The sequence below is a fragment of the Thamnophis sirtalis genome, unplaced genomic scaffold, assembly GCF_051295495.1.
Source record: "Thamnophis sirtalis isolate CommonGarterSnake01/CBP01778 unplaced genomic scaffold, rThaSir2_p1.2 scaffold_2, whole genome shotgun sequence".
NCBI lineage: Eukaryota > Metazoa > Chordata > Lepidosauria > Squamata > Natricidae > Thamnophis > Thamnophis sirtalis.
The window spans coordinates 88375595-88402556 of record NW_028261382.1 but is presented as its reverse complement, the minus strand read 5'-3'; the positions used below and the strand labels follow the sequence as shown (position 1 = coordinate 88402556).

At 46.4% G+C, this 26962-nt stretch overlaps 2 protein-coding genes across 3 annotated transcripts in view; one reads left to right on the top strand and one right to left on the bottom strand.

Moving 5' to 3' along the window:
- The window catches only part of KIRREL3 (kirre like nephrin family adhesion molecule 3), a 781414-nt gene extending 776513 nt beyond the window's left edge, over window positions 1–4901 (top strand). For both annotated transcript variants that reach the window (XM_087706343.1, XM_087706345.1), the window contains one exon: window positions 3040–4901. In XM_087706343.1, the coding sequence (XP_087562469.1) occupies window positions 3040–3483 (444 nt within the window). In that variant the 3' untranslated portion in view covers window positions 3484–4901. The remainder of the gene's footprint in view (window positions 1–3039) is intronic.
- Window positions 4902–16413: 11512 nt separating this feature from the next.
- Window positions 16414–26962, bottom strand: part of ST3GAL4 (ST3 beta-galactoside alpha-2,3-sialyltransferase 4) — a 155374-nt gene continuing 144825 nt past the window's right edge. Inside the window, exons 12-14 of the mRNA XM_087706342.1 lie at window positions 24173–24316; window positions 19653–19796; window positions 16414–18311 (exon numbers count right to left, since the gene is read on the bottom strand). Of these exons, the coding sequence (XP_087562468.1) occupies window positions 18225–18311; window positions 19653–19796; window positions 24173–24316 (375 nt within the window). The 3' untranslated portion in view covers window positions 16414–18224. The remainder of the gene's footprint in view (window positions 18312–19652; window positions 19797–24172; window positions 24317–26962) is intronic.

Sequence of the window (26962 nt, the reverse complement as noted above, 5' to 3'; positions counted from 1 at the left end):
ATCTTCAAGCAAAGACCTTGCCATCTTCCGTTCTTCAGCCCTGAAACAAAACCCAAGTCAGTCACTGCAGTTTAATTTTTTTCCCCCTCTCATCCACAAAGGAGCAGCATTTCCCTCCATTCCTTTCTAGAGAAAGATGGAAGGAAAAGAAAGATGGTGGGATTAATTGATCAATTAATAGGATGTGCCAACATTTTATCTGAATAGTTTCCATGGTAATAGAAGCATTGTCTTCGTCGTTGTTGGAGAAAGCTGCAGTTTTCTTTGCCAGATTTCCAACTGGTCTAAAGCTGTGTCCAATGAAAGGGAAGAACAATGCATTAAGAAAAAGAGAGGAGGGAGGGAGGAAGGGAGAAAGAGGGAGAGAGAATGAGAAAGATTGAAAGAGGGAGAGAGAGAGAGAGAGAAAGAGAGAGAGAGAAAGAGTGAAAGGGAGAGAGAAAAGGGGAGAGAGAAAGAGAGCAAAGGAGGGAGGGGGAGAGAAAGAGAGAGAGAGAAAGAGAGTGAAAAGGAGAAAGAGAAAGAAAAAGGGAGAAAGAGAGTGAAAGAGGGAGAGGGAGGGAAAGAGAGAGAAAGAGAATATTAGAATGGCAGGCTTAGGAGAATTTAAATATATGTGGCAGACAATTTTGTTGTTTATTTGCAGGTAGCCATCAACTTTAAACCACAATTGAGCGCAAAGTTTCCATTGCTAAACAAGGCAGTTAAGTGTTAAATGAGTTTTGCCCCATTTTGCAACCTTTTCGTCCCAGTCATTAAGTGAGTCACTGCAGTTGTTAAGTGAAGTAGGCTTAAGTCATTAAGCTTCCACATTAAGCATTCACCCATGTCTCCATCAGTTATGTTTCTTTGCATATAATGGGAGTAGAGGTGATTTTTTTTAAAAAAATCAGCATAAGTAGATTTAAACACCCAAGAACCTCCATTTATAGGTGTAGACATTCTAAGTATTTACAAAATAGATATTCCAATTATTTGCAATTACAAAGGAAGAAATGAAAAAAAATTCTCATTGCAATTTTACCTCTATAATCCCATTGCTTCCCGTGTTTCTTTCAGGGATTGCTATCCAGCCTACCTAAGCACACATTAAGAGGCATGTTTGATGTGTTTCTAAATGTTTGATGTGCCTATTTCATACTTATATTGTTTCTCAAATATAGAGGTATGAAAGAGTAAGTACAACTGTGTATTAATGTAAGATTGTATTGCTAAATGCAAAACTGCAGAGGTGAATTTCACACAGTGATTCAAAACAAAAATTGGAATGTTTTACCATGAAAAAAGCTCTCCGAGACCTATGCAGCTATTTATTCTCATGAAAGGCATTGCAGCCCCCATAATACGCATGGCGAATTGAACATATAATCACAGAAAAGCAGAATTTCTGCTACATGAAATTATATAGCTATAAGTTATACCAATACGCGGGCTAGAAATGTTTAACCAATAATGATCCATTTCCACTGAAAATCAATTATGCTATCCTATATTTTTGGCCTGCTCCATTTATCGCAACGTCTCATTTCAAATTACAGATAATAAATATCTTTACAGATTCTTATTTCACTAACCAGGTGCCACGTAGAATAGCTGCGCGTGAAATATTGCAGGAATGCAGAGCGTCCCTTCCAATCGGCCAACAATAATAAAAACTATAGTGGCATTTCTAAAATTAATCAGAAGTGACTAGGCCAGACAATGGCAGCACTTAGGGACAGAGATCTACCTACAGTTTCAAAACTTAAATTCTGTATTTACAAAACTCCTAATTTCAGTCCACGCAAGATGGAATACAGCTGCCCTTTCTACAGAACATGCACTGCTCATTCTTAATTAGGGGGGGGGAGGAATCATAGATGATAGGTGATAGGTAGAAGATAGAATGTTGGAATATTGGAACGTTGTCCATGGGGTCTGATGGGTCGGACACAACCTTGCAACTAACAATAACAAAAAGAAGATAGAAGATAGGCATGCAGAGAGAGAGAGAGAGAGAGAGAGAGAGAGAGGATAGATATATGATGGGATAGATAGATAGATAGATAGATAGATAGATAGATAGATAGATAGATAGATAGATAGATGGATGGATGGATGGATGGATGGATGGATGGATGGATGGATGGATGGATGGATGGACGGACGGACGGACGGACGGACGGACGGACGGACGGAGGCAGGCAGAGAGAGAAAGACAGACAGGATAGATAGATGATAGGGATAGAGATGATAGATAGATAGATAGATAGATAGATAGATAGATAGATAGATAGATAGATAGATGGATGGATGAATGGATAGAGATAGATAGATAGATAGATAGATAGATAGATAGATAGATAGATAGATAGATAGATAGATACAGATAGATACATAGATAGACATAGATAGATAGATAGATAGATAGATAGATAGATAGATAGATGGATGGATGGATGGATGGATGGATGGATGGATGGATGGATGGATGGATGGATGGATGGATGGATAGATAGATAGATAGATAGATACAGATAGATACATAGATATAGATAGACATAGATAGATAGATAGATAGATAGATAGATAGATAGATAGATAGATAGATAGATAGATAGATAGATAGATAGATAGATAGATAGATAGATACAGATAGATACATAGATATAGATAGACTAGATAGATAGATAGATAGATAGATAGATAGATAGATAGATAGATAGATAGATAGATAGATAGATAGATAGATAGATGATAGATAGACAGACAGACAGACAGACACAGACAGACAGACAGACAGACAGACAGACGGAGGCAAGCAGAGAGGTAGACAGGCAGGCAGGGATGATAGCTGTATTTGTGCAAGGAACAGCTAATTTAAATTAACAATATTTCTCCCCTCTTTCTCTGTAGGAGAAAAGCTTGCCTAAAACTTTCATCTGAACGTTGAACAATTAAGCCTTCCTCTTGCACAACTTGGCCTCTGTTATAACACCAGACTCCAAAACGCAACCCCGCGCCAAGAAATAAACTTTTTTTTCCCCTTGCTCTTCCCAGGATCCCACGAACGGCTACTACAGTGTGAACACCTTCAAGGACCACCACTCCACGCCCACCATCTCCCTCTCAGGTTGCCAGCCAGAGATGCGGCCCGCCAACAAGCAGCGCGTGCCGACAGGCATGTCCTTCACCAACATCTACACAACCCTGAGCGGGCAGAACCGCCTCTACGACTACAGCCAGCGTTTCATCCTGGGCATGGGGAGCAGCTCCATCGAGCTGTGCGAGCGGGAATTCCAGCGGGGTTCCATGAGCGACAGCAGCTCCTTCCTGGACACGCAGTGCGACAGCAGCGTCAGCAGCAGCGGGAAGCAGGACGGCTACGTACAGTTCGACAAGGCCAGCAAAGCTTCAGCCTCATCTTCTCACCATTCGCAGTCCTCCTCTCAGAACTCGGACCCTAGCCGGCCTCTGCAAAGGAGAATGCAGACCCACGTGTGAACGGACGGGACGAAACCGGCAATGGGAGGGGAAGGAAGATGGGATGGACTGGCCAGCAGGTCAAGAGACCACCTGAGCTGAATCCTGGCCCTGCTGAAGTCAGCAAATCCTGGTGGTGGGGGGGAAACGGAGACTGTTTGACCAGTTTATTTGTGTTCTAGTGACCTGTAGCTCCACAAAGCCCTTCTTCTCCCTTTCTTCTCTAGAGTAAAGGCTAACGCAAGGCGAAGGGCGCTAGATGAAGCCTTGCACTGCAGATAGGACTCTTCGGAGAGACTTAATGCCTTCTTTCCTAGACCCGTTGACTCCCTTCCACAAGGGGGGAAGGACTCACGACAGCTGAACCCAAACTAACCTTAAGCACAATGTCCATTTCCTTCCTGTAGCAAACCCTGGCGTGGAAGGGGTGGGTGGGAACAAAGACAAGGGAAAGGACGGATCACTTATTTGGGAAACCTCCCCGGGGGGGGGGTGTCCCTTCTTTTAGGGAGGACGGGCTTCTAAACCCAACGGTGCAGGAATAACGACCTTCAGCGGGAGGCTAAGCATCCTTGCTTTTCCGACCAAATAAGATAATCTCCCTGGGGAATATTGGAGGTAGCTATGACCATCTATCACCTACCAGCAAATTTATATTTCCCAGTTCATCCAACTGGCTCCCTGGGTTGGGCCCAGGGGAGGCATCTAAGCTGCCTTTCGCTGGCATGTCATCCACCTTGGGTCGGTTCCCGAAGATGAATCGACTGATGTTTCTAGAATCCTCCCTGCTTTCCACTTCCTCTTCCTCTTAGTGACAACGATTCCTGTCTGTGGACATTTTGGAGAAGGTGCATCTTCAGCGCTGCCCCGTCACATGCACCAGCAAAGCCAACCCCCTCCCTGCTGCTTAGCCTCATTTGCAAATTGTAAGGGGTGGGGGTGGGGAGCTGTGTCCTTCAAAGCAACCTCAAACAACATGGCTTAACTTAAGGAAGTTTCCGTGTGAGGGGGAGGGGGATAGCCATTGGTGTAATGACGTGCACTGACTGCTAAACCTGGTCTCTTATTATTTTTAATGACTTTTCTTTTGTTTGGTGTTTGGTGTGTTTATCATATTACAATGTGTCTTTGGACTAAAAAAAAAAAAATGGAGTCGAGAACTTTTAAGCGTGGCTTCTCAGCAAAATACCCACGTATGCCTCTAGCCCATCCATCATGCTCTGATTTTGATTTAAGAGGAACTGTTTGGGGGAGGGAAGACCGAACTCCTCTTTTGAGTGACATGTGACAATCACTGCAGAGGGGCCTTCCCACAGTGGGCTGCTGTGGCGAGGGAACATAAAACATGTCTTACTTCTGCTTCTGTATTCCCTGCCCTCCCTTCCTGTCATCCCCCCACAACAGCACAACTGGAAGACTAATACAAGAATTGTTACAAGCACCATGGCAGCGAGTCCTTTGGAAACCAGTTTGATTTAAACAACTCTGGTCCAAAAGAGGGGGGGTGGAAACACACATACACAGCATTTAGTGCAAGAAACATATCCCTAGTGTGATTTCTTACTTTCAGAATTTCAGGGCTTAGTCTGTGATAAAAGCGTAAACATTTTCCAGGAAGTCTTGTCCATTTCCTCTAACATATTCTTTTAGTCCTGGCACCGTTGCAAATATGTTAGCAAAGTTTTAGCTTAACAAAATAATAGAATCGGAAGGGATCTTGGAGGTCTTCTAATCCAGTCCCCTACTCAAGCAGGAGACCTTACACCATTTCAGACAAATGGTTGTCCGATCTCTTCTAAGAAACCTCCAGTGATGGAGAACCCCCAATTTCTGAAAGCAAGTTGTCCCACTGATGAATTGTTCCCGTAGAATTGTTCTCCTTATCTCTCAGGTTCTCTCCATGGTTAGTTTCCATCCATTGCTTGGTTCTATGACTTCCATCACAGAGTGGAGGACAAAAAGAGGCTGACCTTGTCACATGACATGTATCTGACATTTCCCTAAGCAACACCCACTGGTTTGAGTCACTGATTTCATTTGAACTTAGCAGCTTTTAGCACCCATTCATGCCAACTAATAAAATGTTTGCTATATAAAAGCTAAACTCAATAATATTCATAGACGAAATCTAGCAGGCACAATGATATAGCCAACAAACCCAGCTCTTATCCACGAATGTGTACTTTTCTCACACAATGGACCCCAATGAAGAATGCTTGTCAAGTCTCACGAGCTATTCAGATCAAAGCTGGCCTGGCAAGGGAGAACTACCGATATCAAAGCAAAATTTGGATCAAAAAGCAAGCCAACTTTTTCTGGAGAAGGGGCAGGCAAGAGCTGTTGGTAGCCTAGACCAGAATCTTAATGGAGATGTTAAGACCTACCTTGTGGATCAAGGGAAAACGGCATCCTGTATCTTCAAGACCATTGTAGAATAGATGGTCTTTTGAACTTTAAAAGCTGCCCTTGTTGGGAATAGTAGCTACAAGGTGCTCAAGTGGTAGTTCTCCTTCACCAGCAAATATCCTCCCACCTTTCACAAACAATACAAGTCTTTTCTAATCCAGCCAGCAGAAGCACTGAAGAGGAGCCGTTTCCCACACAAATAACACTTTTGCACGTAAGGTGTGCCCCCTATCATTAAACTACACTTAAAGCCTATTGCCCACGTCTCAAATAAGGCATGGAATTGCAAATTAACTCCTTAAGAATTTCAAGGCACTTCAATTTTAGTTAGATCCTAAGAATTACTCAGCACATAGGGGTTTCGTGCAGGGGTGAAATCAACTTACCTTTGCTATCGGTTTGGTAGCAATGTGACCATGTGCGTGCAAGCACCTCCACACATGCGCAGGACCTTCCACGCATGTGCAGAGCATCAAAACGGGATGTGATGAGGTCCGGGTGGGTGGGTGGGTGGAGCCTGCTACCGAGCACACCTGCAAAGGTAAGTAGAACAGCGAGTGGGGCAGGAATCCGCTTTGCCAGGCAATTTTAGATAAGCTAGGAAGCAAGAAATCCAACAATTCTAGCTAACATAAATCATACATCACAGCTGATCGTTGGAAATACCAGTTCGCCTGAACCGGTAGTTTTGCATTCTTGGAGCGGAGGAAAAGGACGCGACAAGGAGGTAGTAAAAAAACAGCAACCTTTTATTCAAGCAGAGTAACTATGATTCAACGTGGCGTGGTTCGCGCCAAACATTTATACCCCCGGGTTTGAACAATGAGCCAATGGGGCATCGAGTAACCCGGCCAATCGGGGAGGGGATTGAACCGGCTCCACCCGAGAGCCAATCAGAAAAGGGGATCTTACTTCCCGCGCTAGTATTCAACACCCCTCCCCCCCTAGTTAAGCACCCTCAAGAAGGGCAAACATAATCCTGTAGATAGGTGGGACGATGACGCTCTCGTCCCGACCTTCGTAGTTCCCCGGCGGTTGTCGTCGGAAGGGGAATCGCCAGCGGAGACACGTCTGTAGCGGAACGGTGGTTCTGCGACGCAACCCCGAGGGATGGTGTGTCCGTGACAGCAGGAATGTCCAACGATTGACCCGTGCAATCTGGTTGGGATATAGGTTCAAAGTCTCGACAGGGGCTTCGAGGGAAAGAATAGCCAAAAGAGGCGCGTCTATCCGAAAAGTTCGTATCGGCTTGTCCCCCGTTTCCCGAGGAGGGGAAGTCCGTTGGGGATAAAGTCATCGAGGGTAGCTCATGCTGAGGGCAAATGTCTGAGGGGCTTGGGCCGTCTGTTTCCGCGGGGAGGCGTCGCCTTAATTGGTCCAGGTGGCGCCTCCATTGCGTTCCGTCAGCCAAGCCGGCCCTGAAGGAACAGGGGCCAGTCAGAGCTGTGATGGTTGCGGGAACCCACCGTGGATCCCCAGAAAAGGAACGAGCCCATACGGGATCCCCTAACTTAAACGTATGGGAAGGAAGGGCCCCCAAGTTGCTCGGTAAATCCCCTGCGTAAAGTGGATGAAGCCTATCTAGGGAGGTTCGCAATCTCCTACCCATCAAAAGCTCCGCAGGACTTTTATTAGTCGTTGGACAGGGTGTAGAGTGCTGGCTCAAGAGATAAGCCGCCACTCTCTCCTGCCAGTCCCCCTGGTCCATGCGACCCAAGGCCTCTTTAGCTGAGCGAACTGCGCGCTCCGCCCTACCGTTACTAGCTGGATGATACGGGGCTGTGGCCGCGTGTCTAATCCCTTGTCCGGCCAGGAATTCTTGGAACATAGTGGAGGTAAACTGGGGCCCGTTGTCTGAAACTATCACATCCGGAAGCCCATGTGTGGCGAACATCTTACGAAGAGCCCTCACGGTACTCTCTGCTGTAGTGGAGGTCATAAGTACCAACTCCACCCACTTAGAGTAAGCATCTACCACTATCATAAAGTTTCAGCCGTGAAAGGGACCGGCGAAATCAATGTGTAAACGGGACCATGGGCCTCTAGGGATTTCCCACTCACGAGGGGCGGCTGTGGGGGGATTCGGCCTAGAATTTTGGCATATTCTACAACGACCTACATAATCTGCGATTTCGGAATCTAGCAAGGGCCACCACACATAGCTGCGGGCTAACGCTTTCATTCGCGCTATGCCTGGGTGGTTTTTGTGAAGTGCAGGCAGGATTCGTGCCCGCAGGGCTGTGGGGATCACTACCCTATCCCCCCAAACAAGGCAACCCCCGTGAAGGGCAAGTTCAGCTTGTCGTGCCTTAAATGGTCGAAATTCTTCCGCTATCTTTTCTACGGGCCACCCCCTCAACACCCATAGAACTACTTGGGATAAAACGGGGTCAGCCTTTGTACAAGCTGCAACATCCGCAGCTGAAACGGGGAGGTCGGATTCAGCAATAGACAAAATGGAAAGAGATGGCACGTGGGCTGTGTCCGTCTGTGGCAAGGGACAACGACTCAGGGCGTCTGCGTGCCCTAGCTGCTTACCCGGCCGATATAACAGCGTATATGAATACGCCGCTAAAAACTCGGTCCAACGTGTCATGCGGGGAGACAAAATGGGGGGAGTTGGCTTATCGCCTGCCAATAGGCCTAGGAGCGGCTTGTGATCCGTGACAAGGGTGAAATTCCTACCGTAAAGGTAGTCATGGAATCGCTTAATGCCGGACACTGCAGCTAGGGCTTCTTTATCAATTTGGCTATAATTTCTCTCCGTTGAAGAAAGCGTCTGGGAGTAAAAAGGCTATGGGGGCCTCTGAGCCGTTCGGGAGAACATGGCTCAGAACCGCCCCTATGCCATAGGGAGAGGCGTCACACGTTAAGACTAGGGGCATCCTGTCGCTATATTGAATTAGGACTGCTGACGAGGTTAAAACATTCTTTATAGCCGCGAACGCCTGCGCTTCACGGCTACCCCATTTCCAGGCCGCTGACCGGTCAAGCAATCGGTGTAACGGTTCAGCTAACGACGCCTTGTGGGGAATAAAAGGGGCGTAAAAATTTAAAAGCCCCAGGAACGCCTGCAATTCCGCCCTAGAGGTGGGTGCAGGAGCGTTTTTTATGGCCGCAACTTTCGAGGGAGTGGGGTGGATGCCCTGTGCATCGATGAGAAATCCCAAAAACTCTACTTGGGAAACAGCAATTTCGCATTTACTGCGCTTTAGCTTCAATCCGGCCTCCCTAAAACGTGTAAGGACCTCCCGCAGTATTTTTTGGAGTTCCGAGTGACTAGAGGCTGCAACCAGGACGTCGTCAAAATAAGGAACGACGCCTGGGAGCCCATGGAGCAACCGCTCCATGAGGCTCTGAAAAATCCCCGGGGCGACCGAGACGCCAAATTGGAGGCGGCGGCAACGGAAAGCCCCGCGGTGGGTGACAATGGTCTGGGCTGTAGCCGCATCGTCGTCTACGGGAAGCTGCTGATAGGCCTGTGCCATATCCAGCTTTGCGAAAATGCGGCCTTGCCCTAAGGAATGGAGTAGATGTTGCACTACAGGAACAGGATATGGATTTGCCTGCAAGGCCAAGTTGATGGTCGACTTATAGTCGGCACATATTCTCACCGATCCGTCGGGTTTGACCGGGAGAACTATGGGAGTTTCCCAACGGGCGTGATCTACGGGCTCTATTACCCCCTGCTCTAGAAGCTTATCCAATTCAGCGTCTACCTTTGCTCTCAACGCGAAAGGGACCCTACGCGCCTTCAGCCTAATAGGCGCGACCTGGGGATCGAGGCAAAGGGAAATGGGGGTGCCCTTGTAACAGCCCAATTTCCCATCGAACACATCTGCGAACTCATCTAAAACGCTATCTACGGTACGGGGAACTACCCTGTGCACCCCTTCTATGGTGAGGCCCAACGCGGGGAACCAATCTAACCCAAGAAGAGCGGGCAGGTTATTCCTAACAATTAAAACTGGGAGTTTCCCCTTAAAATCTCCATATTCTACCCGAATGTGGAATATTCCTGCCGTGGGAATCCCATTTCCCTGGTAATCTAGGAGGGAGACCCCAGCCGGGCGCAATTTACTCTGAGGAACCCTGGGGCAAAGACGGGAAAACAACGCCCAAGATAGAAGGGAACGGGAAGACCCAGAGTCCACCTCCATTCGGCAAGGCTGACCTTCAAGACGAACGACGGTGCTAATTTTGCGACCGCCGGCAGGGACGTGGGAGGCCCGGTAGACCACGCACTCAGCGCTGGGGAGCTGGTAGGTTGAATGGCAGTCCTCAGCTCGCCTCGCTAAACGTGGTTGTCGGTGGCGTTGCGGAGTCTGGCGCTGGTTGCTGGGCTGCATAAACGATGGGGCTGGCATGAGAGCCCGGCAGACCTTGGCGAGGTGTCCTTCTCCTTGGCAACGGCGGCAGACGGCGGAACGAAACGGGCAGGATGCGCGGCTATGACGGCCGCCGCATCCGCGGCAAGGTGCGTTTGAGGCTGGCTGAACGGGCGTCGGTGGTTGCTGGTGTGGCCTCTGCTTCGGCTGCGTCCTCATCTGTCCGACGGTTTCCTCCTCCTCATCTTCCGTGGGGGAGAGGTCGTCTACGAGGTTCGTCTGATTGGAAGGCCCCACAGCGGTTTGCGCAGAGGTTTTCAGCTGGAGACGTTCCATATCGGCCGTGGATTGTTCAGAGAGCTCTGCTGCTCGCGCGGTCTCCACAGCTTGCACCAGGGTAATTTTATGGTTTCGGAGCATACGGCTGCGCAATTGCACGTCGCGGACCCCGCATACAAACTGCTCCACGAGATTCTCTTCCAGGTCTGCAAAATCACATTGGGCGGCCACTGTGCGCAGTGCCTCTAGAAACTGGCTGATGGATTCGTTAGGCTTCTGCACACGGCGGCGAAAAGTGAAACGGCGTGCGATCAAGGAAGGTGAGGGGGCGTAATGGTCCCTCAACCTGGACATCAGCTCGTCCCACCCAAGTTTGTAGGCTGGCCTCGGAGCGGCCAGGGCTCTCGCAGAAGCAAACATGGAAGGCTCACAGCAGGACAGGAAAAAGCTGCACTTCTCCTCGTCGGTCTGTGCCCGGTTCTTTGACGCAATTAAATAACATTCGAACCGCTCCATGAAGCCGTCCCATGATTCTCCGGCAGACCCAAACGGCGCGAAAGGAGGAAGCGCTGTTGCCATTATGGTGCAAAGCCCGAGAAAGGGAGGAAGAAAGCAGAGAAGATTTTTGTGTTCGCTGCCGGCGTTCCTGACCTGAAGAGCGTGGTTCAAACGCGGAGGCAAGCTGGTTTGTTCTTCTCTGTGGTCGCGGGAATCTCATCCCATCCTCGTCGCCAGTTTTGCATTCTTGGAGCGGAGGAAAAGGACGCGACAAGGAGGTAGTAAAAAAACAGCAACCTTTTATTCAAGCAGAGTAACTATGATTCAACGTGGCGTGGTTCGCGCCAAACATTTATACCCCCGGGTTTGAACAATGAGCCAATGGGGCATCGAGTAACCCGGCCAATCGGGGAGGGGATTGAACCGGCTCCACCCGAGAGCCAATCAGAAAAGGGGATCTTACTTCCCGCGCTAGTATTCAACAGGTAGCATTTTTGTTTTTTTTACTACTGGTTTGGGTAAACGGGTCTGAACTGGTAGCATTTCACCCCTGGTTTCATGGCAGGGACAGGGAATGATAACCTTCAGTGCTTACAGCCACCCTTAGGGTTTCTCACTACAGCCAGTGGACTGGTCATTGAAAATTTAATCAGTCAATTTCAGCGGTGGGTTCCGGATCCCGGTGCAACGGGGCTGAGCATCCACCACATGCACGCGTGCAGTGCGCGCATGCATAGTTATCGCCTGCGACACTCCAGCTGCTCGGCGGAGTGTCGAGCAGGTGCCGTACACTCCGTGCGTGTGGGGGTAAGCCCCGATTGGCTCAAATACAGGTAAGGCGGGCGGGTGCCCCCCCCTCCGGAGCACAGAACCGGAACAGTAGCTAGTGCTCCCAGCAGGCACCTGTACGCCCATACTGGGGTGTACCGGTAGTATCCCACCACTGGTTAATTTTTTCTTTTCATCAGCCACCCTTTCACTCTCTCAGGAGGTCTGGGTGGGTGATTTGAACCCATGTTGTTTAGGAAATCCTTGGAAATGCAGAGTTTCATTTTTGCAGTCATCTTTGAAGAGCGAACAAGAAATAAGCTGAATATTACTCAGTCCAGATAAACAAATGTTGGACTTTCAGACAAATAAAACTGTACCCTTTACTGCTGCTCTAATTTTTTTCTAAAGGGATATACAGGCTACATCTTCCCCCTACTGGCCATGTTCTAGAACTGCAGCAGCTACCTTCTAATTGCACCAGATCCGTCATCGGACATTGGCGATCATATTGACACCTACCTTGCATTAGAGAAAACACCTAACTCAGGGGTGTCCAACCTTGGACATGTGGACTTGAGGATTTCACAAGGCTTGTGGATTTCAACTCATAGAATTCCCAGCCTTCCATGCATAATTCTGAGAGTTGAATCTTAAGGTTGCCGTGGCTTCACATCCGTGCTCTAACTGAAAGCCTGCTCAAAGACCTTCACCATTGGCTTCAGAGGTAATATATAAAGCTTGAGCAATATGAAAATACTTGGCAACTGATCACCCCTCACAAGCAGTTAATGACTTCTTCAGAGACCCAACTGCTTGGAAGATTCCCCCCCCTCCCCACCCCAATTATATTTTGTTGAGTTTACTGTCTGAAGCAAGAATTTCCTCAACCATCTGTTCATTAATATAGAACAAGAAACAGTGATAGCCAATTACACTGGCTGCAAATTAACATATTGGTTTTGGAAGCAGCCTTTGGAGGACCCCTTTGTTTCACTAAACTTGGCATTCGCCAGGAAGCCAGAGAAACGCCATGTGCTGTGTTCACCAACCTGGTTGAAAGACCTTTCTCAGAAGGAAGAGAGAAATGGCACCGCTGTAGCAAGGTAATTAAAAAAAAACTAGACATTTTTGCAAAGGCATACGTATGTTGAGGAAATGTATGATCAATAGCTCTACTGTGCTACTCATTCTCCCGTTCATAAGAAACATTCACAAGGCCAGATTGCTTGGGGAGGAGAAAGCATTAAAGACCATCTGCCCAAACCTGTTGATCAAGTAACTTATAAGATAGCAGCCAACCCGATGGAAACATTCCTTTCAGCCCAGAGGCACAGGTGAGTTGCAAAGTCCTCCTTTCCAACAAGTGGACGAAAATGGCTATAGGAGATGCCGTTAATAAATTATTATGCTTCTTTGGCTATCCATTTCAAACAGAAGCCGGAAAGATGCAATTCTAGGGAATCATCGTTCTTTGATTATAATTATTCTGATCCAATAGATAGAAAACAACTTTCCATGTGTTTGTGTACATAGAGGTGGTGCATTCACATCTGGTCTTGGAGTATCAAGGAGAACATGCTTTAAAGTAGGAACAGTAGCACAAAAGACACTGATTTGGGTTGCCTTTTTTCAACCAATCATTTGCCCCTTTTATGTTTTACTTCTCCCACGTGTAAAGAACAAATTCATCTTTCCCTAGAATCAGCCCTTCCTATTAAGTCAACTATATATACCTTGTTTCAAGAAAGTGAAGGGCACTCAAGGAACCTACCTTTGCTATCTTCTGATGGAGCCATGCAGGAGTAATGAAACCAAGTCCCCCACCACTGCTTCACTTTCCCCAAGCTGGGGAACAGGTAGGGTGTCCTCAAGACAAGTGTGTACCCCAAAAAGGTGTGACAGCGCCCCCAAACAGGTGATTGAATTTCATTTGGCCTTCAATTGTACGGTTGGTGTTGCCATCTTGATTTCATTGACATGCATACAACCATGGACATCACCAGAAGCCGGGAGCTCCGGAAAACCACTCCTCTTCCCAACACAGAATAGTCCCAAGAAAACTCCGTAAGAGTTAACATCAACTAAGATGAAGCTAAGAAGATACCTCCTAAAAGCAGTAGAGCTTCTCTTCAACATGAGCTACTGGAAGAAGGGAAGCAGAGCAAGAATAAGTGGTTTCTGCCCAGGTGCTCAGTGTCAACCATTTAAGGGTAGCCAGGTGAGAAACCCAACTCCACCAAAGTTCCTAACACTTACTTTTATCAATTTAGGCTACAGCAGAATCTTGAAAGCCCAAAAGAGTTTCTATCCTCCATCTTCTACAAAGGTATCAAAGAGGATCAAGGCAGGAAAGTCCTGAGTTTCTTCCTCACCCTTTCCTGGATTACCAGGATTAAGCTTGGATTCACTTAGAATTGCTACATATTTTGTTCTATATCAAGCCAGAGGTTTCCCAAGAGTCCTTGGAAGGGACAAGAAGTAGAAGTGAGATCTTGCAGTGCAATTTCTCTACACACACACACAACACACGCGTGGGGACTACCAAAATAGCCACAATGTTTATTTTCACACTGTGTATTAAATCACATACACAAGATCCAAAACATGGCAAGAGAGTATATTATTTTGAAATAAGGCCTCATAAACCTGGGCATTTTCTAGCTGTATGAAATGTGGTATGTCATAAAAAAAATGTTGGAAGTGTGTGTGTGTTTCTGTGTGTTCCACTTTATTTACTAAGATCCAACACTTGTTTTCTGGTAGCATCTCAGAAACAGTTACTCCGGTTTTCCACCCAGATAGCCGTCTATTCCACTTCCACAGGATTTGCTAAAATCCAATGCAGGTTTTTCATCTGCGATATGCAAGGAAAAGAGCGCATACATTTGTCCTAACAGTAGGGGAAATGGAAATAATTGTATGTCTCTTTTAGTCAATTTTCCACTGTGGTTCTCTTGGAGCGAGAAACATACAGTAGCCAGATTTGTCCTAGGCAGAGAAAAAAAGGCATATTAAGCTGGCATATCTTTAGGAAAACATCTCACAAGAATTCTGCCACAAAATCCGACACAGTGAAAGATAAACACCTTATGGGAGCAGAATATTTCTTCTCTCGCAATGGTTATAATGGTTCCAAAACTCCAATATAATAAGGTATATTTTGTGTCCTATCCAGAGAAGTGAAAGAGAAATCTAAACATATCTTGGAGCATGGCTGGCCAACCTTTAAGAGTTATGGACTTCAATTCCCAAAATTCTCAAGCCAGCTATGCTCCCAGAATTCCTCAACCAGCATACTGGCTGGGGAATTCTGGGAGTTGAAGTCCACAGCTCTCAAAGTTGACACGGTTGAAAAGCACTGCCTAGGGGTTTTCTCTTTTGTCTTTGTAGTGGGTAAAGTAAGGGTAAAGGTTTCCCTTGCACATATGTGCTAGTCGTTCCCGACTCTAGGGGGCGGTGCTCATCTCTGTTTCAAAGCCGAAGAGCCAGCGCTGTCCGAAGACGTCTCCGTGGTCATGTGACCAGCATGACTAAATGTCGAAGGCGCATGGAACACTGTTACCTTCCCACCAAAGGTGGTTCCTTTTTTTCTACTTGCATTTTTATGTGTTATCTAACTGCTAGGTTGGCATACGCTGGGACAAGTAACAGGAGCTCACTCTGTTACGTGGTACTAGGGATTCGAACCTTTCTGATTGACAAGCTCAGCGTCTTAGCCACTGAACCACAGAGTCCCTCTGTGTAGTGGTTATCCCAGGTCTACTGATCAGGTATACAAGCCCTAGGTATCAACTACTCAACGTGCTTTCAGCAGAAGCAAATTTGCTCAGTCACAAGGCCCTCAAGAAACAGCTGTTTAAGTTTCTTCCCAAGACCTTTTAAAATGTATTTTATGGTATTTATCCATTAGTAGAAACCAGCACGGTCTTTAATTAGGAGTGCAGGCTCATCACTAGTTGTTTTTGTTTAAGTAGTGAAGCAATATCATAAAAGTAATTAAAATAATCACCACCTCTGCTGAGTTTCAATTTAAAAAAAAACTATTTGGGGATTAATTGAACCACCCTCCATTTAAAAGTAAAAGAGTTGGGAAGTTTTAAGACTTGCGGAGTTCAACTCCCAGAATTCCCCAGCCAGCACAAGTCTTAAAGTCCCTAAGTCTGGATACCCCTGGACTACACCATTCCGGGGAAAAATGGCTGTCCAATCTCTTCTTTAAATCTTCCAATGATTTGACCATCCACAACTTCAAGAGGGAAGCCATTCCAGTGATTGATGGTTCTCACTTACCAAGAAATTTATCCTGGAGAAATTTATCTCTAGGTTGGATCCCTTTGATAAACTTCCATCTCTTGACCTGTCTTCAGGTGCGTTGGAGACTAGGTTTATCACAGGTTCTGGTAGCGGAAATGTTGAGTAGTTCGGAGAACCAGTAAATGCCACCTCTGGCTGGCCCCAGAGTGGGGTGGGAAGTGGAAGATTTTGCAGTGTCCTTCCACTGCCATGCCCACCAAGCCACGGCCACAGAACCGGTCGTAACATATTTGAATTTCACCACTGGTTGATCCCTCCCTCTTCTCTGTAGTAGCCCCTCAAATATTGGAAGGTTGCTATCGCGTCACCCCCTGGTCCTATATAATATATAAACACAACAAACGAACACAGTTCATAAAGGGCTGTTTTAAATTAAATTTATTAAATTACTTAACACTGCTGTATCGCTTGGCCAGGAAAGACACTTCCAACACTGTGGGATTCAACACCCCCCCCCCTTCCCCAGAATCGCCATTTAATAAGCAATCCCTCCTTCCTCCTGATTTCCAAGGAGGAATCTGGAAATCTATCTCAGCTGTCAAATCCAGGGTCAGCCCTTCGGAGCAATCCATCTTCTTAGCAATGGATCAGATGGCCTCAGCCGCTGGAGTTTGCATCGCCAGCAGCCCCCCCACCCCCTCTCAAAAGCCGGGCACTTGTGAAGATGGCTAAGGCACGTTTGGCTGCACAAGTACATGGAGGTGGTATAACGGCGAGTTGGTCTCGTGGTCTTGTACCTTGACGTGGTTGGGTTCCCCTCCCGGGGGAGAAACAGAAGATTGCCAGGTTTCCAATATACCAATCGGACAAGTGCACTTAATGTTAACAGCTGTAAATACACTTTTTGACCCCCGCGTTGGAGATTAAAGGGGAAGAAGAGAATATGCCCCCCAATCCTAACCAGACTGGCACATCTGAAATGCCTGGACTCCCTTGCCCTCCCTTGCCCTCTATGAAAAGGCATCTTCCTTCAAAACAACCCTTTGAGGGTCTTGAGATTAGCCAACCTCCGATGACAACCTAATTCTCCTTCCTAACCGTGGGACACTCAAGCAAAATTGCTGTGCAGCTCCGGGTTTTGCCCATTTCCTTCTCCATATGGAGATGCCCCCCTTTTCCTTCTTCTCTTACCTTTCTTTGCCCTTCCTTTCCTGCTTTAACTTTGGATAGCAGGATAGCCCTTTCGCATCGTCGGTCGATTCTGGCTGTCATCCCCACTTGATGGGAAGGAAAGAGATCTACCCCCCCCCCATCCATTACATTTAAGATCAGAGATGCGCTTAGTCGGGCAACACGCACGTCCTTCACAGAAGGATTTTTTCTTTTCCACACTTTGCCCAGAAAAAATAATAATAATAATAATAAAACATCCGTTCAACTCTACTGTTTTAGGTATAAAAACTATCGGCAAATACTGTCGGGTATTCTCCTTTCCATCGTAGTCTCTAAAAACCAACCAATCAGATGGGAGAGGAATAAACTTCACTATCTCCTCTACCATCCTTCATCGTGTTCTGTAAGAGATGAATTTCCCGGGGAACTTGAACCAACATTCTTTGTCTCGTCTTCATCTAAACGGGGAAACAGGGTGGCAGGCAGCTATATAATCCTTCATTCGGTTGCCTCTTGCCCATTAGGCAACATCCAATAGGATAAATAAAATAATAAACAACCACCCCCCTCTACTGGCTTGCAGAGGAAGGGAGAAATGATTAATGAAACCACTTTATGGGACGATCACTTTATCACTGTGGGAAACTGTGTTGGTATCTTCTTTGAGGCCCATCAACGGCAATCCTAGCTTTGACCTTCCAAACGAGCCTCTGGTGAACGCAGGGACCTCTCGGTTGGATGCCAAAGGAAATTCTGCCACCGCCCAAGCGAAGAAGATTCCGTGGAGGGCAGTGCCCCAGAAGGAAGGAAAACTCCTGCTTCCAACGGATGGTGTCACCCACGCTCTCTACAGCGATGCTTCTTACTCCTAGCTGCCAACACGCTTAGAAGCCGTACGCTTCCATCCAGCCTGATCCCCATTTGCAGGGAACTGCGAGGGCCTCTGCACCAGCAGTCAGCATTGGAGTGGAAGGGACGGCGACGTGTTAGAAAGGGCCAGCCACAGAGGGCCTTGTCCTGCTCGACGTGAACGTAACGGCTGTCCCTCTTACGTCAGAAGTAAGTGAGGTTCTTGACGACTCCCAATTCAAGCATCTGTTTTATTGCTAATGCCTCGTGGGAGACATTGTGCCCTGAAGACTGTGGAGCAAGAGGAGAGGAAATCTATTAGTAGAAGCAGCAAGCTGGGGTGTCTTTTTTCCACACACACCCCCATGTTTCATGCATAAACACATAAACACACAGAGCATCTTCAATTAACTCTGGCATTCAGATTTACCCACTTTGCTAACAAAAACATAGTTAACAAATTGCAAAAAAAAATAAAGGCAAAAAAGGCAGCTCGCTGGAGTAGGTTTTTTTTTTTTTTAAAAAAATGGATTTACAATTTTGGCACATTCTAAAGCCGCTGCCTACAGTTTCTCTGTTCAGTTAAATTGGGATTGATGCTATCTTGGTCATCTCCTGTACTACTGTAATGCGCTCTACATGGGGCTGCCCTTAAAAAGTGTTCGGAGACTACAATTGGTCCAGAATGCAGCCGTGCAAGCGATATTGGGTGTACCTAGATACACCCATGTTACACTTATCCTCCGTGAGCTGCACTGGCTCCCTACTGGTCTCCGAACACGCTTCAAGGTGCTGGTTATCACCTTTAAATAGCAATAGCAATAGCAGTTAGACTTATATACCGCTTCATAGGGCTTTCAGCCCTCTCTAAGAATCAGAATCAGCATATCGCCCCCACAGTCTGGGTCCTCATTTCACCCGCCTCGGAAGGATGGAAGGCTGAGTCAACCTTGAGCCGGTGAGATTTGAACCTCTGAACTCCAGATAACAGTCAGCTGAAGTGGCCTGCAGTGCTGCACCCTAACCACTGCGCCACCTCGGCTCTTAAAGCCCTACATGGCCTAGGATCTGGATATCTCCGTGACCGCCTCCTGCAACATACCTCCCAGCGCCCAATAAGATCGCACAGGGTGGGCCTTCTCCGGGTGCCGTCGACTACACAATATCGTCTGGCGGCTCCTCGTGGGAGAGCCTTCTCTGTAGCTGCCCCGGCCCTATGGAACGATCTACCCCTGAGATCCGGACCCTCCCCACTCTCTCGGCCTTCCGAAAGTCTGTTAAGACCTGGCTGTTCCGGCAGGCCTGGGGGCTGCTGATCTTGACTGAGCTTCAGCCCCATTAAGATTGCGTGTATGCTGTGTCCTTTTTTAATTCGCTCTGTTTTGTATCTTAGCTTTTTTAGCATTTGTTTCTTTTTAACTGTTTTATGTAAGCCGCCCGGAGTCCTTCAGGATTGGGCAGCATACAAATCCATTAAAATTGAAATTGAAATCTCATGCAAAGGAAGTAAATATGTGGACAAAAAAACTAATTGGTTCCCTTGGTCTAATAAACAAGAGATACGAGGCCTGAACTGTTTGGGTATGAATAGTTCCCCGTCTTCATTAGAAGAGAAAAGATGAGGTTACTCACAGCCATAGATTTCACCGTGATATGCTCGTAGTAGTGAATACTCTGCTTCTTGTCATCCGAGCTGGGGTATCCAAAGCCAGCGATATCGACCACATCGCAAAAGTGCAAGGCAAGAGTGATAGCCACTAATCCTGTGGTTGGTTTCTAGAATAAAAGACGTGTGATAATTGAGACTTCTACACATGGCAGCCTGGCTTCACTTAAGACTTTAGGACAAATGATCCACAGGCAGTCCTCGACTTACAACAGTTAGCAATAGCAGTTAGACATATACCGCTTCATAGGGCTTTCAGCCGTCTCTAAGCAGTTTACAGAGTCAGCATATCGCCCCCAACAACAATCTGGGTCCTCATTTCACCCACAGTCTGGGTCCTCATTTCACCCACCTCGGAAGGATGGAAGGCTGAGTCAACCTTGAGCCGGTGAGATTAGAACCGCTGAACTGCAGATAACAGTCAGCTGAAGTGGCCTGCAGTACTGCACCCTAACCACTGCGCCACCTTGGCTCTTCACTTAGTGACCGTTCAAAGTTACAACGGCACTGGAAAAAAGTGACTTACATCTGTTTTTTTTTTACCCTTACGACCGACCGTTGAAGCATCCCCATGGTCAAATGATCCAAATTAGGCACTTGGCAACTGACTCATATTTACGACGGTTGCAGGTCACGTGGTTCCCCTTTTGTGACCTTCTGACAAGCAAAGCCCAATTCATTTAACAACCAGGTTACTAACTTAACAACTGTAGGGATTCACTTTACAACTGCAGCAAGAGAAGTTGTAAAATGGGGCAAAGCTCATTTAAGAAATGTTTCGCTTAGCAACAGAAATTTTGGGCTCAACTGTGGTCGTATGTTGAGGAGCACCTGTATTAGCTATACATGTTTCTATCAACAGATAGCAATAGAATTTAGACTTATATACCGCTTTACAGTGCTTTACAGGCCTCTCTAAGAGGTTTAAAGAGTCAGACCCAATAATCTGGGTCCTCATTTTACCAGCCTTGGAAGGATGGAAGGCTGAGTCAACCTTGAGCCTGGTGAGATTCGAACTGCCAAATTGTAGACAGCCAGCAGGCAGCGGATGTAGCCTGCAATACTGCACTCTAACCACTGTGCCACCGCAGCACATATCAGGCTCAGATAGAGCCTTAGGTCAACAAGATTCATAAAAGAAATGCCACCTTGATCCAAAGTTTGCATTTTGTCTACAAATATATGAATAATGTTACTGGAATGGAGTAGTAGTCGTAATAACCCATTAAATTGTCCAGCAAACCACAAAATTGTTTACTTTTATTAGAAACGTACATGAAGCAGCCTTTAATTCATTACCTGTCCTTTTTTTAAAGGGCAATGGTCAATATTTATAACAATAGCCGCCTTTTTATTTTCAGATCAATCTTCAATCCTCTCTCCTTAGCGTGAGAGAGGATGACTAATACAAGATTGCCCAATAAATCTTGTGCCCAAGCAGAGATGTTAATCTCCTTGAATCTGTTTGAATAACGAAAAGCTGATCATAGCATCCTAACCCAAATTAGTTATTTGCTTAGCTTAATATCATTTTGCTCCTGTTATTTATAGGAGAAATGACTAAGCGTGGCATGGAAAGTCTACACTTTGGCCTTGAAATGTTTTATTACTTTGGGCTTATTTTATTCTCAAAAAGATGTTCTCGTTTTTAACGAGGAGTTCAAGAAGTAACTTCAATAAAAACATTACAGATGACTCATGTGTTTTTTAAAAAAATATGAAATGAATAGATGGATTGTATCAGGATCTGTTTTCACAGCTGAGTTACAGAATCTTGAAGACAATGTACAACGTAGTTATGTTGACATCTGGCAGAAGAGTTCCTCCTAAACGTTTGAGCTTCAGCCATGGAAATTATCTGACAGTTCATGAAAAAAAATAAAAATTAAGAAGTGGGAGGAAGAAACAATCCTAAGATTTTCAAGCAAATGATAAATGGGGGAATATCCACACCTTGGCAAACCTCTCCAGAATAAAAACCTTTGCAATCTAGAAGCTGCCAGCCTTGGGAGCCCAAAAACATTATACCCCAAAAGCTAAGGTTTTCTTTTTCAAATGAGATGAATCGAAGCTTTTGAAGGAATGTGACCTACCTCATTTCACAATCTTTTTTTACAGCATCTGTTAAGCGAATACTGTAGTTATTAAAAGAACTATTGGGCCGGTTTTGATGAAAACTGGAAGCAAATGCTGTTTTTTTGAGGAAAAAACTTCACGAAACGCCATCGTGTGCTTCTGGAAACAGAACGGGGACTTCCACAAATGAAAGCTTCTCTACAAAACAGCTCTTTGAACATAGCAAAGTACCAGCGATGAAGAATCCAAAGCAGTGTTTCTCAACCTTGGCAACTTGAAGATGTCTGGACTTCAACTCCCAGAATTCCCCAGCCAGCGAATGCTGGCTGGGGAATTCTGGGAGTTGAAGTCCAGACATCTTCAAGTTGCCAAGGTTGAGAAACACTGATCCAAAGGCTTGTCTCAAAGGTGCTTTTTCAAAAGGTGGACTGGACTTTTGTTTCTTCCTGTTGTGGCCTGCCGGCAGCCAGCACAAGTAGCAACACTGTCGGACAGTGAGGAGGTTGGGGAGGAACATGGACCAGTCCTGGGAGCTGAGGGAAGCTCAGACAAGGGCTCTGCGTTGGAGGCAGAGAGGGAGCTTGACAGCAGTGAGGCAGAAGAACAGCTGGAGCCTGTTCCCGGTGTGCGCATGCGCAGAGCTGCCAGGAGACAAGAACAACTAAGAAAGCTGGGTCGACTTGGAGGTGACTGGCCCGTCTCAGAGGAAACAAAAGAGGAGTGGGCTTTTTCGGGAAACGATTCGTTCATTCGGCCAGCCAACTGGGCACAGCTATCTAGTCCTCCTTCGGAAAACCTAGAAGTTTCTATGGAGATGTCAAGTCTAGATATATGATGCACAGAGATAACCAAAGAGAATGAGCAGTTTATGGAGGAGAGCTTAATCCAAGCTGTTTTTTGCTACCTGTGGAAGGACTGCACATACAGTATACAGGGTACTCCCTCGCACATATGTGCTAGCCATTCCTGACTCTAGGAGGCGGTGCTGATCTCTGTTTCAAAGCCGAAGAGCCAGTGCTGTCCGAAGATGTCTCCGGGGTCATGTGGCCAGCATGACTAAACACCGAAGGCGCACAGAATGCTGTTACCTTCCCGCTAAAGGTGGTTCCTATCTTTCTACTTGCAATTTGACATGCTTTTGACCTGCTAGATTGGCAGAAGCTGGGACAAGTAACTGGAGCTCACTCTGTTACGCGGCACTAGGGATTTGAACTGCCGAACAGCCAACCTTTCTGATCGACAACCTCAACGTCTTAGCTACTCCCACCGGTGCTACTACCGATTGTCCCAATTTGGGCCAAAATGGGAGCAACCCACCTCTGGTCTATGGCAAAAACAAAAAAAAAGTCTAGTTGTCCTTTAAGGGAGATGGTGGCTCAGTGGCTAAGACGCTGAGCTTGTCGATCAGAAAGGTCGGCAGTTCAATGGTTCGAATCCCTAGCGCCGCATAATGGAGTGAGCTCCCGTTACTTGTCCTAGCTTCTGTCAACCTAGCAGGTGAAAAGCATGTCAAAATGCAAGTAGAAAGATAGGAACCACCTTTGGTGGGAAGGTTACAGCGTTCTGTGAGCCTCTGGTGTTTAGTCATGCCAGCAGAGGTGGGTTCCTACCAGTTCGCACTATTTGGTAGAACCAGTTCGTCAAATCTACCAAACCGGTTAGAAGAGGTTCCACCAGTGGACCCGGAAAACAGGCCACACCTACAGAAGAGCTTCCAAAATTTTTTGAAACCCACCACTCCTTGGATATGATTACTCTACACTATCATGCTCATATTTCTAAAACTCAGTGCCTCTGTGAAAGATAAGGATGGCTACTGCGTTTGTGGTGCAATCAGAACATTGCGTGTGTTGAAGTTGTTTTAACGTAAACCAAAGATGCCTTTTAAAAAACAAGTTGACATCATATTCTTATGCCTGCCAGTGCTGTGTGTGAGGTAATTTAAGGTGGTTCTAACAAGTGTCGTCGGCATCTTCATATCAGGTCACATGGGCGGCAAGCCACTCCCATCCGGTCACATGGGTGGCAAGCCACTCCCACAAAGGAGGCCACACCCACAGAGTAGGTTCGAAAATTTTTTGAAACCCACCACTGCATGCCGGCCACATGACCACGGAGATGTCTTCGGACAGTGCTGGTTCTTCGGCTTTGAAACTGAGATGAGCACCGCCCCCTAGAGTCGGGAATGAGTAGCGCATATCTACAAGGGGAACCTTTACCTATATCTTTTGGGGGGGGGGGAAAAACTCCATTTGTGATCCCAATTTTAAGAATATCCAAAAGCGAGAAAAAGACTGTTGACTTCAAATCACGTATTCAAATAATCCATGCCTTCCTTGCATACTCATACCTCTAATTCTTTCTCTCCCTCTCTACTACCCACACACGTAGATATGCTTATCTCTCTTACCTCTCTAAGCTTCCACAAGTGTTTCATTGGGAGCTTAAGCACTTTAGCAGCTGCAACCTCCATAAAATACGGATTCAGAATCCGTACTTGCTTGGGATTTGCATTCCAAATGATAGGAGGCTGTTTCCAGAAACCCTTCCGAATCTGGAGACAAATCAGACAGAGGGAAATTAGTCACACAGGCTTTATTTTCAAACGCAACATCAAAGCATAAAGAGACTAACCTGGTTAAATAGAGAGAGAGACAGAGAGAAAGAAAAGTAATGCCAAAAAACTGATGTTGCTAAGTGAGACTCATTGGTTAAGCGAGTTTTGTCCCGTTTTACGATTCCCCTTGGCATGTTTGTTAAGTGAATCGCTGTAGCTCTAAAATTAGTTAACATGGTTTTTAAGTGAATCTGGCTTCCCCGTTGACTTTGCTTGTCAGAAGGCTGAAAGGGGATCGCCCAGAGGTGGGTTCCTACCAGTTCGCACCTATTCGGTAGAAGCGGTTCATCAAATCTACCGAACCGGTTAGAAGAGGTTCCACCAGTGGACCCGGAAAGCAGGCCACACCTACAGAAGAGGTTCCAAAAATTTTTGAAACCCACCACTCACACACACACACACACACACACACACACACACACACAGAGACTCACAGAGAGAGAGAAAGGAAGAAAGAAAGAAATAAAAAAGAAAAAAAGAAAGAAAAAGTGAGAGATGAAAGAAAAAAAGAAAAAAGGGACAGAGACAAAAGGAAGGAGAGAGAGAGAGGGAGAGAGAACACATGGCCGGCAAGCCACTCCAACCAGGTCACATGGCCGGCAAGCCACTCCCACAAAGGAGGCCACACCCACAGAGTAGGTTTGAAAAAATTTTGAAACCCACCACTGGGATCGCCTGACACACACACACACCCCCGGGGATGCTACAACCGTCATAACTACAGGTCAGTTGCCAAGCATCTGAATTTCCATCATGTGACCAGGGGATGCTGAAGGGCTCATAAGTGTGAAAAAGGGTCAAGAGTCACATTTTTTCACTGTCCCTAAACAAACTCCTGTAAATGGAGGGCTAGATTATAGATTAACAGAGTTGGAAGGGACCTTGTAGGTCATCGAGTCCAACCCCCCCGCCCAAGCAGACCCTACACCATTTCTGACAAATGGCAGTCCAGTCTCTTCTTGAAAGCCTCCAGGGATGAAGGCAACTTCTGTTCCATGGGTTGATTGTTCTCACTGTCAGAAAATTTCTCCTTGTTTCCAGGTTGAATCTCTCCTTGACCTGTTTCCATCCCTTATTCCTTGTCTGGCCTTTGGGTGCTTTGGAAAATAGCTTGACCCTCCTCCTCTCTGTGGCAGCCCCTCAAATATTGGAAGACTGCTATCCTGTCACCCCTGGTCCTTCTCTTCACTAGATTAGCCATGCCCAGTTCCTGCAACTGTTCTTCATATGCTTTAGCCTCCAGTCCTCTTATCATCCTGGATGCTCTTCTCTGCACTCTTTCTAGAGTCTCGATATCTTTTTTTATATAATGTGGTGACCAAAATTGGATGCAGTACTCTAGGTGTGGTCTTATTAAGGCTTTATAGAGTGGTATTACTATACCTCCCTTGATCACCTGTACTTCTCCAAATTTAGGAGAAGTTTTTTGTTGTTTCATTTGTACATTTGATCTCCCTATTTGGTTCCTGATGCTCTCTGCAGTTTCTTACTGTTTGGCATTAAAGTTGCCCAGAACATACCGAATGAACATTCTACTGACTGTGTTGTTGTGATGTTGTGTTAACCCTTCAAGGTGGACCAAATAGGAAAGCAAAAACTCGCAAGCTAAAATTACTTTTATTATAAGGTTAATAGAAACAGGATTTTGCAACTTTGAATATACCTCTCCCCTACTTCTCTTTACAGGTAGTTGTCGACCATGGTCATACGTTGTGACAGTTATAAAACGGGTCAACCCATGGCCGACCTGGGTATACCACCTTTCTTACAGCATCTGTTAAGCAAACGCCGCAGTCATTAAGTGAACCACTGGTTCCCCACGGGCCAGTTTTGCTGAAAATTGGAAGAAAATTCTGGGGGCAGAAACTTCATAAAATGCAATCATGTGACAGGAGGAGCCTGCAAAATGCAGTAAATGTGGGCCAGCCGACAACCGTTTGACATTCATGTAGCTGGTGGGAAGGGGAGGGGGGGAGAGGGGCAGCTGCCGGAACTTCAGAACCAGGTTGTAAGTAGCTCCAGGAAGGTCTCTTGTAACTTCAAATAGTCAGTAGGCAATCGGTCGTAAATTGAGGACAACCTATATCTTGATGAAAAGTAAGGTAAATCTTCCCCTCGCACATATGTGCTAGTCGTTCCCGACTCTTGGGGGCGGTGCTCATCTCCGTTTCAAAGCCGAAGAACCAGCACTGTCCGAAGACATCTCTGTGGTCTTGTGGCCGGCATGACTAAATGCCGAAGGTGCACGGAACGCTGTAACCTTCCCACCAAAGGTGGTTCCTATTTTTCTACTTGTATTTTTTATGTGCTTTCGAACTGCTAAGTTGGACGAAACTGGGGCCAGTAACGGGAGCTCACTCCGTTATGCAGCGCTAGGGATTTGAACAACTGAACTGTTGACCTCTCTGATCGGCAAGCTCAGCGTCTTAGGCACTGAGCCACCGTGTCCCTTTAAAAGGAGAAATGAAAAGCAGGGCAGGTCTTATCTGAAAGCATTCTCAAAATTCCTTTCGGTCTTAGACTCAGGTTTCTTTTATTTGACAAGTATCTTTATTTGACTGCTTTTCTTCCTGTTCCTCGGGG